General features: G+C 39.6%; 1 protein-coding gene across 1 annotated transcript; it reads right to left on the bottom strand.

Annotated features, from left to right (window-relative positions):
• Positions 1-426: 426 nt before the first annotated feature.
• On the bottom strand, positions 427-14012 carry LOC117305877 (3-ketoacyl-CoA thiolase, mitochondrial-like). Its single transcript, XM_033790762.1, has 9 exons — positions 13869-14012; positions 11099-11265; positions 9993-10121; positions 7832-7948; positions 5637-5784; positions 5068-5240; positions 3991-4191; positions 2909-3063; positions 427-1693 (listed from the first exon to the last, which is right to left on the bottom strand). The coding sequence occupies exons 1-9, from the start codon at positions 13882-13884 to the stop codon at positions 1609-1611; spliced, it is 1191 nt and encodes a 396-aa protein (XP_033646653.1). The 5' UTR covers positions 13885-14012; the 3' UTR covers positions 427-1608.
• Between the last annotated feature and the right edge of the window lie 1150 nt (positions 14013-15162).

Raw genomic sequence — 15162 nt, forward strand, 5'->3', positions numbered from 1 at the left:
AACGTACAGGACCTACAGCTTATTGCTACGCGCAGAACACAACGTACAGGACCTACAGCTTCTTGCTACGCGCAGAACACAACGTACAGGACCTACAGCTTCTTGCTACGCGCAGAACACAACGTACAGGACCTACAGCTTTAGGTCCCATCCAAAGGATAGAGCAGCAATGGTTAAGTGTCTTGCTTTAAAAGGACACAAGTGTCATGACTATGCTGTTGACAAACAACAGAACTTGAGGTGCAGTGCACTTGACCGCCACAAAATAAAACAATACAAAAACACCTGGGCAAAGCACTTCTCTTTGCGACAAATGTATTACAGTTTTTGTACACGGATAACACAACGCACAGGACAAGCAACAGAAGGTCCAATGTGCTTGACCGCCGCAAAATAAAACGATACAAATTGACTTGGTTATATAAATCTTGACTTGGTTATATAAATCCGAGTAGATTTATTTGTTCATCTTTATGTACATTGCAATGTTGAGGCACATATAACCCTACAGCTTATGGAATTGCAAATCAGTAAAACCTTTTAGTAAAACCACTGAACACAAATTTGGTCTTTCATAAACAAAGAAGAAGAGAAAACAATTTTTACACGCAATGCAAAAATACAAAACCTAGAACTCAATGAATATTATCCAAACACAAAAACGTACATAACGTTCCTAGGTATCAAAGTGAATACTGTGGTTAAGGGTCGATTTGACAACAAGTTAGGACTAATCCTAACTTAGGACTAGTCCTAGGAGATACTAAAAGCTTAAGGTTATTCTTAAGTTACAACGAGTAACTCGTCTTAACTCTGTGTAAAATCCACCCCTGGTCTCACATATTTTTATGGGTAATGTTGGTATCTATGAAGTTATGATTATATTATTTCTGGATCCAGAGGGAAAATAAATAATTATCAGAAATTTACGTAGAAGGCTCAAAAATTTATTCCACCATCTTTGTTTTACGCACTGTGACATATTCATATTGAAGGTTTAACAAAATGACAAGTGACTTCTCTCAAACTTTTGAGCACACACACACAGGATATGGCCAAAGTTTAATGGAGTTGCTGAATTGCTGATTTTGTGCTTATTGCGCGAGTTTCAACGTCATAGCCCTGCTTACCGTAAGCCAACAAAAGGCATGCTAAACTACTGGTGCTTACTGTATGAAAATGGATGACATACAATATAAATTGATAGTGAACCGGCAGCCGATTGCACAAAATGCTAGGATTAATCCTCACTCGAGTTAGGACGAGTAACCCGTCCTAACTTAGGATGGGTTCAATGCGTCCTGACATCTTTAGATATGGAAATTCACTCACCCTACATGTAAGTCTTAAGATTAATCCTAAGTTAGGAAGGGTTTGGTGAAATCGACGGCTGTGCGCCTACATTTCTTGATAACCTCTGAAAAATACTTACACTTGAAGCAAATTGTTTTGCTGTAAATAGCATGAAAATGTGCTTACCGTTAAGCAGGGGTATGAAAGTGGTCACAGGTCATGAAATTACATAGAAGTAGCACATAACTCATTTTGCTCAGTGCCACTGTCATTCAGACCATAGACAGTTCAACTTCTTTGATTTTGATGTCCCAGTTACTCCATATTTTCAAGAATTACAGCAATGCCTTGTCCTCCACCGATACAAGCCGATCCGACTGCGTATTTTCCACCAACACGCCTGTGAAAAAAATCAAAATATTGATATTATTATCTGATGGAAGTGGATGAGGCCACTACTAGAGAGTGGCTGCTTCACAGTACTTTGGATATAAAAAAAAATTAAAAAATTCTCGACATACGAGAGAAGAAGTAGTAATGTTGTTATGTGTTTGCTTAGAACTGCTACTGGCTTCCTTCAAAATCCTTAGTCCCACTTGTTTTTCTAAATGTTTGTATTGCCTTCCAGTTTTTAGTTACTGTTTGGTTTAAGTTTACTCAATATTGTAATTTGTTTGCTTAGATCTGCTTCTGGCTGGTCCAGGTTTAAGGGATGGTTCATTTCAAGACTTTTAAGCGTTTTTTTTTTTTTTTTTTTTTTTTTTTTAATGTATTGCTGTTTTTTTTAATATCTTAGGTTTGTTAATGATTAATTACTTAACTTAGTTCATTTTAGCCTTTGTTTTTTTTCTTCTTAAATTGTACCTATGTGAAGCGCCTTGAGGGTCTTTTTGGCGGACTTTGGCGCAACATAAGTTTCTGTTATTTTATTATTATTGTTAGTACCCTCATGTTCACTTAGACCGTGTCCCAGTCATACCACTTATGCCTTGAGCAAAGCACCAAATTAAATCACAAAATCAAAATATAGCCAATAAAAATTACATCAATACATATAATACAGCCTAAAAGTACAACAGTTTACCAACTTCATGGAGAAATTAGAGATGCAGGAGCAATTAAATACGCAGCAGTGAATTTCACAAACAATTTTTAAAAAGCAGAAAACCTCACCCCTTTAGAAGGGGGAACAAAACATTGTCATGAACACAGTAAAAGTAAACAATGAAAAGGGAGTAAAATATGGCACATTTGTTGAGCAGTATTTTCAGCTTAATGAAGATCTCTTTAAAAGCAATAATAATTGCTCAAAATAAATGTTAGCATAAAAACTTATTTGGTAACGAGCATTGGAGAGCTGTTGATTGTTTAAAAACATTGTGAGAAATGGCTCCCTCTGAAGTAACATAGTTTTGGAGAAAGAGGTAATTCCTTACTCAAATAATAAAGACTTTGACTGGTGTTGTTTCTTTCAATTCCTCTTGCAACTCTGATGACCAATTGAGCCCAAATTTTCACAGGTTTGTTATTTTATGCATATGTTGGGATATACCAAGTGAGAATACTGGTCTTTGACAGTTTACCAAACGTGTCCAGTGCCTTTAAGTCAACTCACCTGATTTCATGAGCAAGATGGGCGGTTATCCGACTTCCCGAAGCGCCAACGGGATGGCCCAGTGCAACAGCGCCCCCATTGGTGTTAGTCTTCTCAATGTCTAGCCCGAGCTCCTTTTGGACGGCCAAGAACTGCGCAGCAAAGGCTTCATTGACCTTGGTGGAATAAAACAGCAGACAGAAACTCCATTAAAAATTGAATTCACCAAAGAGTATCTAGGCAAAAAATAGTTAATAAGGTTTATCACGATTCAGAACCGCAATGCAGTGTGGGAAGGAATATTGGGCGGTTTCTATGCAGTTTCTACGACTCGCGCACGTAACGCCAATACCTTTGTGTGGGTTCAACAGCGCCCTCTCTTGATATTTTGCTATTCGCGATAAACCTTATGGCCTGATGTTTCCACAATAGGAAAGTCTTTCTCGAAGGCTAAGAATGACAATGCAACAACCATGAAAAGGTAACTAAAGTGTAACATAAGCAGTGAAGTGGAAATACGTGAATAGATAGAGAGTCAGACAGCACATAGAAAAAAACAAGGGGTGCTGTGGGCTTTCTGAGTCTCTCTCCCTCTCTCTATTCATTTTATGGAGGTGATTAAGCACAAAATCTGCTTAAGCAAGAAATTAGCTTGCTTATTTAACACATGTTACTGGCCAAAATTTTATGCCATATACATTGCTTGTAACTGGTATTTAACTGTTGTTTACGTAGCATAACAATTGAGTGGAGTCTTGGCCGGTAATTTACTAAGCAAGGATTTTTTTGCTTAAGCAAAACAATGTGCTTAAGCAGCTCTTTGAAATTGGGCCCTGGTCTTTTAAGTTGGTAAGCAGCTGGTAACAGCTTTTTTCGTTCTATTTTCCTCAAAGCGCAGTATCAAGCGCAGTAATAATAATTTATTATTATTTTGTGCATTTGACCACATTTTCCGCGAATCAGCAGGGGAGTGTATCGGCGCAACGACACGCAGTTCACATGTATTCGACATGTTCACACGTATCGACACGCATGCTATAATCCATTAACACATAGGGCGTTTTGCGGTCAAAGGTGATACCTAATCCAATCTTCAACCTTACCTCGCATAGATCCATATCTGCGATGCTTAGCCCAGCCTTCTCCAGCGCTCGTCGGACCGCTGGCACTGGTCCAATACCCATGATGCTCGGGTCGCAGCCCGAAACATGGTAGCTGACGAGCCTGGCTAGAGGTGTCAGGCCGTGTTTGGCAACGGCTTCCTCACTCGCTAGAATTACGACGCCAGCTCCATCACATATACCCTAAGGAAAGAGAGATAAATAAGTTAAAAGGCAGTGGACACTATCGGTAATTACTCAAAATAATTATTGGCATAAAACCTTTCTTGGTGACGAGTAATGGGGAGAGGTTGATGGTATAAAACATTGTAAGAAACAGCTCCATCTTAAGTCCCACGGTTTTCGAGAATGAAGTAATTTTCCACGAATTTGATTTCGAGACCTCAGATTTAGAACTTGAGGTTTCGAAATCAACCATCTAAACGCACACAACTTCGTGTGACAAGGGTTATTTTTCTTTCAATATTATCTCGCAACTTTGATGACCGATTGAGCTCAAATTTTCACAGGTTTGTTATTGTATGCATATGTTGAGGTACACCAAGTGAGAAGACTAGTCTTTGACAATTACCAATAGTGTCCAGTGCCGTTAAATAGAGCGAGACTTGAACCTGTGACCTCAAGATTAAAATGGCTCCACCAGCTGCATCAAAAACTTTTGGTTTAGAAGCCTACAGCAGCTTTTTTAAAGTAAGAAGCATTTTGACAAAACATTTCACTGTGGTTGTGTAAAAATATTTCAGTTTCTTTCCTCCAAAATTTGAATCTTAGTAAAGGCCACCCTATGAGAAAATTGTAAGTTTCTACTGGAGCATTTCAAGGGCACCAAGGCAATGGCCAGGGGGCATGGAGGCAATTGCCTTCGTGAAGTATCAGCCGTCGATTTCACCAAACTCTTCCCAACTTAGGATTAATCTTAGGACTTGGGACGGGTTCAGTTCCATATCCAAATACGTAGGACGTATTGAACCCATCCTAAGCTAGGAGGGGTTACTCGTCCTAACTCGAGTTAGGATTAATCCTTGTGTTTCGTGAAATCAGCTGCTAGCCTGAACTCACTGAGGCATTTCCGGCAGAAACCAGTCCGTTCTTCTGGAAGACTGGAGGAAGTTTTGCCAAACTCTCCAGAGTTGTTTCTCGGGGATGTTCGTCGGTATCGATGACCTGAACCCCCTTTCTGGTCTTTATCTCAATAGGGGCCATCTCAGCTTTGAACCGTCCTTCGTCATTGGCTGAAAAATAAATCATAATTAAAAAATCAAACGTAGTGTCAAGGCTGAGTGGTTGAGAGCATCAAATTCAAGTTCTGGAGTGTGGGTTCGGGCCCCGCCTGATCATGGCTCTCGTGTCCTTGAGCAAGATAGTAATAACAATGTTCATTTATAGGGCACACATATCCATTTAAAAATGCAGAGAACTTTTTTCAAGCAGTATTTTCTGCTAACCAGCTTTATGAAATTGGGCCCAGGTTTCTACCCCGAAATCATTCCTGTAATAACATCACCAGGAAAACATGTACATTTTGTAATGCTTAGCTTCAACTATATTCAATTCAATCAACATGTATTTCCATATTAAGTAAATAAAATAGATTAATAAACAAATTTAGTACAATTATCTATTTTTACCTTTCTTCCACCGTTGCTGTGACAACAGTGAGAATTTATCACAATCTTCTCTGGTCAGGCCGTATTTTGCACCCAGTTTCTCGGCGGTCATTCCCATAGGGGTTTTAATGTGGTAGTCAGTAAGTGTCGCCCACAAGGAATCTTCAAGCTGTAGAACACAAGGCAAGACAGTGTCTTATACAGCAAGTCTATCGCGCACGTATCTGTAGTGGCCATTACAGTATTTTCCTTTGTCCCGTTAAACACACTCAGGGGGTTCTCATCCATTCTTTTCATTACGTCACTCCAACTCCACAGGTATATAACGCTCCAGCCTCACTACCATGGGCAGTGCACTGTATCGATACCTCTCGTCACTAACCCCTGGGAGGGATGTACTAGGAAACAACTCTGATTGGCTCAGGAAATTGGTTATGCATTAGATGTCAAGTGCGTGTGCGCATAGTTTTAAGATATTTTTCTGTTGATCACGCCCGCATTTTTTATGACACGAACACGTTTTTAAAAAACAAAAACATTCTTTAATAAGACGAAAAACATTTGGCGCGCGTAGAAAAGATTGAATAATGAATATGTACGCTCATTTATGGCTCATTTAAATGTGCTAGCATAATAGCACATTTAAATTTGCCAATTCCAGGGGTTATGATCGAGCAAGGCATGCTGGGGAAAAATGGCGCGGTGAGATTGATCACCCCTGGGAACGAGGTTGATAACGCTCGCCTGCACACGCTCTCACTCTCACACTTAGTATTTCTACTACTGAGCAGGCACAGCAAACTAACCAAACCAGTTGAATGTATATTGTTTTTTAAACAACTATCGCTTTCAGTACAACCAACAATCATTTTCAATTTGAAACTTATTTCACATTACTTTTCCTAGAACTCTTGTTGCTGTGGTGTGCACACAGCTAATAGGCACACCGCAGCTACAAGTCAATTAATTAATTCCTACAAGTTAAGTACATTATAATTTTTGTTGCCACAAAGTGTTGTCCCCTTTTTGTTTACACTAAGCAGGCAAGGCAGCCAAGCTCGTAGTAATGTTCGTAATTTCATTTAGTCATAAAATATTCCAGCGAAGAACACGCTACGAAATATCTACCAATGCGCTTAGTATACAAATATACAGAAAGATACATTTTACCACTTATATGGTCCAGTAACCCATCCTTTCATACTAAACATCCTTTGTCCTCGCCACTCCACTCATATTGGTTCATAGCCACCATTATTGTTTCTGAAATAGAAACTTTGATTGGCTGTTATTTTCCCACTTCTTTCTAGGTCCTTTCCTTTAATCCCTTCCCCCTCTCTTTTTCTATAAATGGATATGTATTGTACTTGTTTTTATGCCTCTGAAGAAGGTCCGGACTAGATCGAAAGCTAAGGCCATCTACCCTATTCATTATTTTAATATACAGAAAGATAAATATTTAAAATAGGAATTCTGAGACTCAATTATGTAGCACCTTATAAGGGTTTACAAAGTGCTACGGCGCATTCAGCAGCCACAGCCAGGCACTGACAAATTTTCACTGACAAATTTCACCCTTTAATTATTAGGGTGTGAATTGGGTACTAGATAAAGATGGTATCCTACGATGTAAGGGGCCATGCGTAGATTGAAGTGAAAATGGTATGGTCCATTTTCACTGATGACTTTTCACCCTTTAATTATTAGTGTGTGGATTGGGCACAAGACAAAGATGGCTTCCTACGATGTAAGGGGCCATGCCAAGATTGAAGTGAAAATGGTATGGTCCATTTTCAATGATGACTTTTCACCCTTTAATTATTAGTGTGTGGATTAGGTACAAGACAAAGATGGCTTCCTACGATGTAAGGGGCCATGCCAAGATTGAAGTGAAAATGGTATGGTCCATTTTCAATGATAAATTTTCACCCTTTAATTTTTAGTGTGTGGATTAGGTACAAGACAAAGATGGCTTCCTACGATGTAAGGTGCCATGCTAAGATTGAAGTGAAAATGGTATGGTCCATTTTCACTGATGACTTTTCACCCTTTAATTATTAGTGTGTGGATTAGGTACAAGACAAAGATGGCTTCCTACGATGTAAGGGGCCATGCCAAGATTGAAGTGAAAATGGTATGGTCCATTTTCACTGATGACTTTTCACCCTTTAATTATTAGTGTGTGGATTGGGTACAAGACAAAGATGGCCACCAACCTTGAGGTCCACTCCCAGTTTAGTCCCAAAGCGAGTGCCTCGGACGGTGTAGGGAGCCATGCTCATATTCTCTGTGCCGCCAGTCAGAACTACCTCTGCATCTCCTGTTAAAATATCCTGATATTGAAAAAATAATAAACCAATGCTGTCATTATGGTCCCAGTCATGTGTCACTTGCGTCTTTAAAGGATTTATGTACTTTTTGTAATACAAAACACAATGTCCACAGATTTACATTAATCTTATAGAAGATGTGACCTCTGAGGTCACACGAAAACCATTACATGATTCGCGCGCATACCGCCGGGCAAAACCTTTGTGTTTTGGCAGCCAGCTAGAAAGTGTACGCAATCTTACTATGACTGCGCAACTCAGTGCCCGGCGAAACATGACGTATATAGTGTTTTGTCAACAGAGGGCGGTTTGAATGTAAACATAGGTCACATCGTCTATACCGTTTGAAGATAATAATAATAGAAAGCTTACCTTAAATATTACTTGCTGAGGTGCTGTAGTTTATGAGAAATGAGTAAAACAATGTCATGAAAATATGTTTTTCTTGCTAAAATAATCTTCGCCTCATGATCACTGAGACGGAAATTATTTTCATGACATTGTTTTACTAATTTCTCAAAAACTACAGCACCTCAGCAAGCAATATTTTCAGGGAAGCTTTCTACTATCATTATCTTCAAACTGTGTAAGTTTAGTGTAAATCTGTGGTCATTGTGTTTTTTGTCCTACAAAAAGTACATAGACCCTTTAAAGGGAAGGTATACCAGTGTTCCCCCTAACAGTTGTTTGCCAAATGCTAGTTCAAATTCTCTCATATAGGGTGTGATTAGCTTCCCTGGGTCGACCCCGGTCTGCCCCCGGTACGTTCGAATAGCTTTGACGTCATTCCAGGGGCTCACTCGGGTCAGCCCCAAGTGCCCTGCTTGTGGAGTGTGTCACTTGGGGGCTGGCACCAGGTGCATGGACGTAACCACTAGGCCTGGGCGAATTATTCGAATATCCGGTTAATGGCGAATATGTTTTCCTATCCGTAACCGCGAATGCCTTTCTTTTCTTAACCGGATATCCGCGTAGGGCGCGAATACCTATTTATAAATCGGTTAGTTGAGTAATTACAACCAAGTAACCGGATATTCTTTTAATATCCGAATATCCGCGGACGTCGGGCAACAACTGATAGGAATGTTTTGTCTGAATCCTTATGAAACTTCTATTAAGACAGCATAAAACAGCATAAATTAAGTATTTAACTATGCTCACCTCCGTGAAGAGTTAAACAATGACATTTCTGACGTAATTTGTTCAGAGATTACGAAAGTTTTCCTTCACGTAGAGTCAATCACGATCAAAAGAAAAAGCAAATCGCCATCTTTAAATTACATCCGGTTATTTTTATGAATGAACCGAGTGACACTGTCTAAAACTAATATCAATCCGCCCATACGATCTCATTCACAAACGAACAGCGCCCTCTAGCGGCAAAAAAAAATATTTTAAATATGTTTTAAATTTTTTTTTTTATTATAGCGCCCTCTATCGGCAAAAAAAAAACTATTCAAATATCCGGTTAATTTCGGATAGTTGGCCAGCGGTATTCGAATATAAAAGTTTCACTATTCGCCCAGCACTAGTCACCACGATAGGGTGAGTGATCGTTCGATTAGCTCTTGTCAGGGGCTCACCGCGGGGTCGACACAGGGAAGCTAGTCGAACGCACCCATAGTCTCTCTTGTCTCGATGGCTAGTTCAGTGCTGACATTTCATTGGACATATGAGCTGCACAAAAATTTGCTAAGCATAACATTTTTGCCTTGATAAAAACAGGACTACCAACCAAATTTCCACGTGATTTACAGGATAAGCAAACATCAGCTGAATACCCGTAACGAGCAATATGTAACACACGGAAATTTGGTTGGTAATCCTGTTTTTATCAAGGCAGAAATTTCATGCTAAGCAAATGTTTGTGCTTAGCAGCTCTATGAAATAGGGCCCTGGTACTGCTGGCTTGTCACCGAAAGAGTAAAGGGCAAACCCTGTACACTATTGGTAATCACTCTTAAAATGATTGGCAATAACAAAAACCAACAGGAGCTTACGATAGTATAACGAAATTTTTCTTTGTTCAATACTTGATATTAGTTACCTGAGCTCCACTGACTATGGACTGGAACCCGGACCCACATAGGCGATTAACAGTCAAAGCAGGTTTATCTTCTGAGACACCAGACCGAAGAGCCACATGTCTTGCAACATATGCGGCATCAGGGGATGTCTGTTGATATAAAACATTGAAGACAAAAACTAACAGCGTGTCGTTGTGGAGTGGATCGGAACCCAAGACCGAGCCCTGGAGTCGATTTCACAAAGAGTTAGGACTCGTCTTATCTCGAGTTAGGATGCGTAACTCGTCCTTACTTAGGTCTGCATGTTACAGTGCAGGGTTGGGACTTGTCCTAAGTCCTAAGATTAGTCGTAAGTTAAGAAGAGTTTTGTGAAATCGACGGCTGGTGTTTCTGATCAGCTAAGTGTAGGTTCGAGTCCTGGGTTCAATTATATAGCGCTGCTTAATTCAATTTTAACTGTAGTACATGCAGCAGACAAATTTTCTTAAGTATTTAGCATATTTCCCAGGTTAGCAAGAAAAATTAGGCGACCAAGTTGCCCAGTCACCATTGATATATGTATATAGTTACACTTATCATTTTTTCTTCAAACTAGCATACCTTTTCGTGTGCTTTAGGGTTAGAGGTGTACGAAATGGAAAGAACAAATTCTACTGTCAAAGCAGCTCTATGAAATTGGGAGCTTATCTTAAAAGAACAGGTTGCCCTGGTCGAATTGGTCTTTGAAAAGCGTTTGAAACCGTTTGTTATGAAATACATATATGGTTAAAAAGATATTTTAAAAATAGCATATAATGATCCACAAAAGTGTCACTCGAAAGTGCACGGTTTCCCTTTTACATCGCAAAGTAACAAGGTCGGCCATTTTGTGGAGTCAAACTTTTTACTCCACAAAATGGCCAGCCGTGTTTCTTCACGACATATAAGGAAAACCGTGCAATTTCGATGTACATGTGGATCAATTTATTCTACTTTTAAATTATCTATCTTAACCATTTGCATTTTATAACAAACGGTTTCATAAGCTTTTCAAAGACCAACTCGTCCGATCCAAGGCCATGCGTTCCTTTGGCACTTAATCTACAAGCCCAGACAGACTTGTGGAAATTTGAGCCCCTGAACATACCTGAGCAACATTTCCAACGAATGTGCTGTCGACGATCTCTGGATTGATATTCCCAGCAGCGAGGGCAGCTTTCGCTGCCACTTCACAAAGATCTGTCTGCGATAGGTCTTTTAGCTTCCCTCCAAACGCTCCGAAGGGGGTTCGCTTAGCAGCAACAACGAATATACCTGGAAGGATTAAGTCGGACAATTAAAACTTTATTTTAGTCATTTAAACTTTTTAACCCTGCGCTGGGGCATGATGCGGTCCATGACCTAACGGTTGCAAACAAATTGTTGTAACTCATTAAAGGGTCTATGTACTTTTTGTAAAACAAAATACACCATGTCCACAGATTTACATTAAACTTGCACGGTTTGAAGATAATTATAGTAGAAAGCTTCCCTTAAAATATTACTTGCTGAGGTTCTGTAGTTTTTGAGAAATGAGTAAAACAATGTCATGAAAATAATTTATGTCTCAGTGATCATGAGACGAAAATTATTTTAGCGTGTAAAAACGTATTTTCATTACATTGTTTTACTCAATTCTCAAATACTACAGCACCTCAGCAACTAGTTTTTTAAGGTAAGCTTTCTACTATCATTATCTTCAAACGGTGTAAGTTTAATGTAAATCTGTGAACATGTTATTTTGTGTTACTAAAAGTACCCAAATCCTTTAAATAGTATGGTCAAAAATAAAGAAACTTCACAAGTTCCCTAAAAGAACATAGCCATATAACACTATTACCAGCAGAATCAGCATGGGGAGAGTCATCGACCTACAGTCAACTTTAATATTGAAGCCCCATTGAAAACACACTTGATACACCCAAGGGCTTTTGATACTTAGGGCCTTGTCACACGAGGCAACTTTTGTAGTCAACTTAAAGGCAGTGGACACTGTTGGTTATTGTCAAAGACTAGCCTTCACAGTTGGTGTATCTCAACATATGCATCAAATAACAAACCTGTGAAAATTTGAGCTCAATCGGTCCTCGAACTTGCGAGATAATAATGAAAAAAAAACACACCCTTGTCACACAAAGTTGTGTGCGTTTGAATGGTTGATTTTGAGACCTACTGTACGTACATATAAAGTTCTAAATCTGAGGTCTCGAAATCAAGTTCGTGGAAAATTACTTATTTCTCAAAAACTATGGCACTTCAGAGGGTGCCGTTTCTCACAATGTTTTATACCATCAATCTCTCCCCATTACTCGTCACCTAGAAAGGCTTCACGCTAATAATTATTTTGAATAACTACCAATAGTGTCAGCTGCAGTGCATGCTACTGGACCACTTTGGTAGCACACCAATCAATTTTAAAACATTGTCTTAGATCCACCAAAAAATTGGGGCAAAAATTACATGTAAACTCAGACGGGCAACTACCTGCAACTGACGACTAAGTAAATGCCTACTACGTACTATCTGACCACCTATGCTTTTCAATCATTATTTTGTTATTTATTAAAGCAATATAAATATCTTGTTAGACATTATTCTGTTTGAGTAAGATTTTTAAAGAAAGAAAGTATTTTATTTCATAATAAAACTAAGAAAATAAAAAATGCAGCCAGATGAGATATATACAATACAATTTTTTTTTTTTGGGCCCTAAATTAACTAGCCTGTTTTAATATGTGCTTAGTATTTATAGCATGGCAATAGAATAAGTCTTGCTTAGGACCACCACAACACAGTCCAGTGACAGTGATTCTGCATGCTGCTGAGTCACGTAAGTGACTGTGGTGATTAATATTGGGTGCGTTTCGTTTAGCTTCCCTGGGTCGACCCCAGTCTGCCCCGGTGCGTTCGAATAGCTTTGACGGGGGGCTCACCCGGGTCACCCAGTGCCCCGCTTGTGGAGTGGGTCACTTGGGGGTGACCTGAGGTGCATGCCGTCACCACGAGAGGCCGAGTGTGATCGTTCGATTGGCTCTTGTCAGGCCTCAGGGGCTCACCCGACCCAGGGTCGACCCAGGGAAGCTAAACGAACGCACCCATAATGATTTATAATAATTTAATAATATTAATTAAACAAATTTATATTAATTTGCTAACTTAGTATTCGTTAACCAGCATGGCATTAATAAGTCTTGCTTAGCAGAATTACGTTAGTGTGTACAGACTCAATAGTAACGTGGAAATTGGCTAAACGAACGCACCCATAATGATTTATAATAATTTAATAATATTAATTAAACAAATTTATATTAATTTGCTAACTTTAAGTATTCGTTAACCAGCATGGCAATAATAAGTCTTGCTTAGCAGAATTACGTTAGTGTGTACAGACTCAATAGTAACGTGGAAATTGGCTAAACGAACGCACCCATAATGATTTATAATAATTTAATAATATTAATTAAACAAATTTATATTAATTTGCTAACTTAAAGTATTCGTTAACCAGCATGGCAATAATAAGTCTTGCTTAGCAGAATTACGTTAGTGTGTACAGACTCAATAATAACGTGGAAATTGCGCACTCGGCCTAGTAAGTAGTATAGTTGTATTGTAATAAACTAAGTCATAAATGAACCACGCAAAATATATCGTAACTGGTTAAGCCATTTGTATATAAAGAAAACATTGACGGTCGTCGGTGGCTATTTTGTCACGAAGTTGTATTGCTTATTTGTTTTTATATCAAGCAATTCTTTACCATACATTAATGCAGCGTTAAAACTACTGCAATTTACAAAATCAACAACCAATAGCTAAACAGACGGTAAAAGCTTCACCAGTTTAAAAAAAGAATCTGTGCTGCACGGACAACTCACCTCTGCTCATCGCCATCTTGGATCTCAGAAAATAGTATGGTGGCGTTTAGCCATCTCAAGAAACGCATGTCGTGATTAATAGGGTACCCGACTGTGTGTAGGTATCTATTTTTTTTACGTAATCGTCACGTGTTTATAAGGAATGCCAGTCATCTCGCCCCCTAAGTTCTAATGAAATCTGTGATTGAGGTAAGTAAAATTTAAAATAATTTGGGGTTGAACAAGAACCGTTTTACTACAGCTTAATTGGTGCCCCGGATTCGACGAAATGTGTACTTACGCTCTTCATGTGTATCGCCCTCTTTTGAACCATCCTCCTCCATGGGGGCGGGGCCAGATTTGCCAAGGACAGTGATAGGAGTTTATGTGTCCCCCCCCCCACTTATCCGGCCCATGTTAATTTCCACCTAGTGGACAGACTTTCATCGACCTACGGATATAATATGTCATGCGGGACTCACCGGTGTCGCATGCAATTATGTCCTCTATGCAATACTATCCGGAGGACATTACTGCATATGCAATAATGTCCGCCGGACGGTTTTGCATAATTTGCAATCGTGACCGCCCGGACGCTACTGCATAGTGCAATTTCTGTCCGCCCGGACACATTTTCATATGCAGTTGTGTCCGCCCCCGTGCAAAACAGTCCTTGCAATAAGTTCGCCGTTTTGTTAGCTATTAGTGCATGCTACCTCCATGATGTCATGAATGTCATAGGAAATGTTCGATTCACTGCAATCATAAAAAATACGTGATTTAATATCCATGCTGTACAAATGTAGGTTCAGTGCATGCACGCTCGTTTACAATGTACATGTCCGCCGGACGGTTTTTGCATAATCTCGGACACGATTGCATATGCAAAAGTGTGCGGAGCGGACAATATTGCACGGCGGAAACAATATTATTGCATCTGACACCGGCGCAGCTCCAGGCTGCCAACAATAATGACACATCTATCCCTAATTTGGTATTCTGTCCATTAATTTATTTTTTCAGGTATACGTGGACATTACTGGTGTGGGGGGGGGGGGGGGCGGTGCAGGAACACCATCCCTGCACAGGCCGCCCCCTCCCTCCCAAATGAAATAAAAAATGCATATGAGTGGTTCGATAAACACCAGAAACCCACTGATTATGCTGATGGACTTCACTGCGGCAAGGTTGTTCCAATAATCAAAGTCTTGTCTGATGGTCGATATGAGAGATGTGAGTGAGGTTAATAATGGGAGACTTTCTGGGACGATAGAGGGCAGCAGACTTACCGGGTAAATCCATTGTTCTCAGAATT

Source organism: Asterias rubens, unplaced genomic scaffold, assembly GCF_902459465.1.
Source record: "Asterias rubens unplaced genomic scaffold, eAstRub1.3, whole genome shotgun sequence".
Classification (NCBI taxonomy): domain Eukaryota; kingdom Metazoa; phylum Echinodermata; class Asteroidea; order Forcipulatida; family Asteriidae; genus Asterias; species Asterias rubens.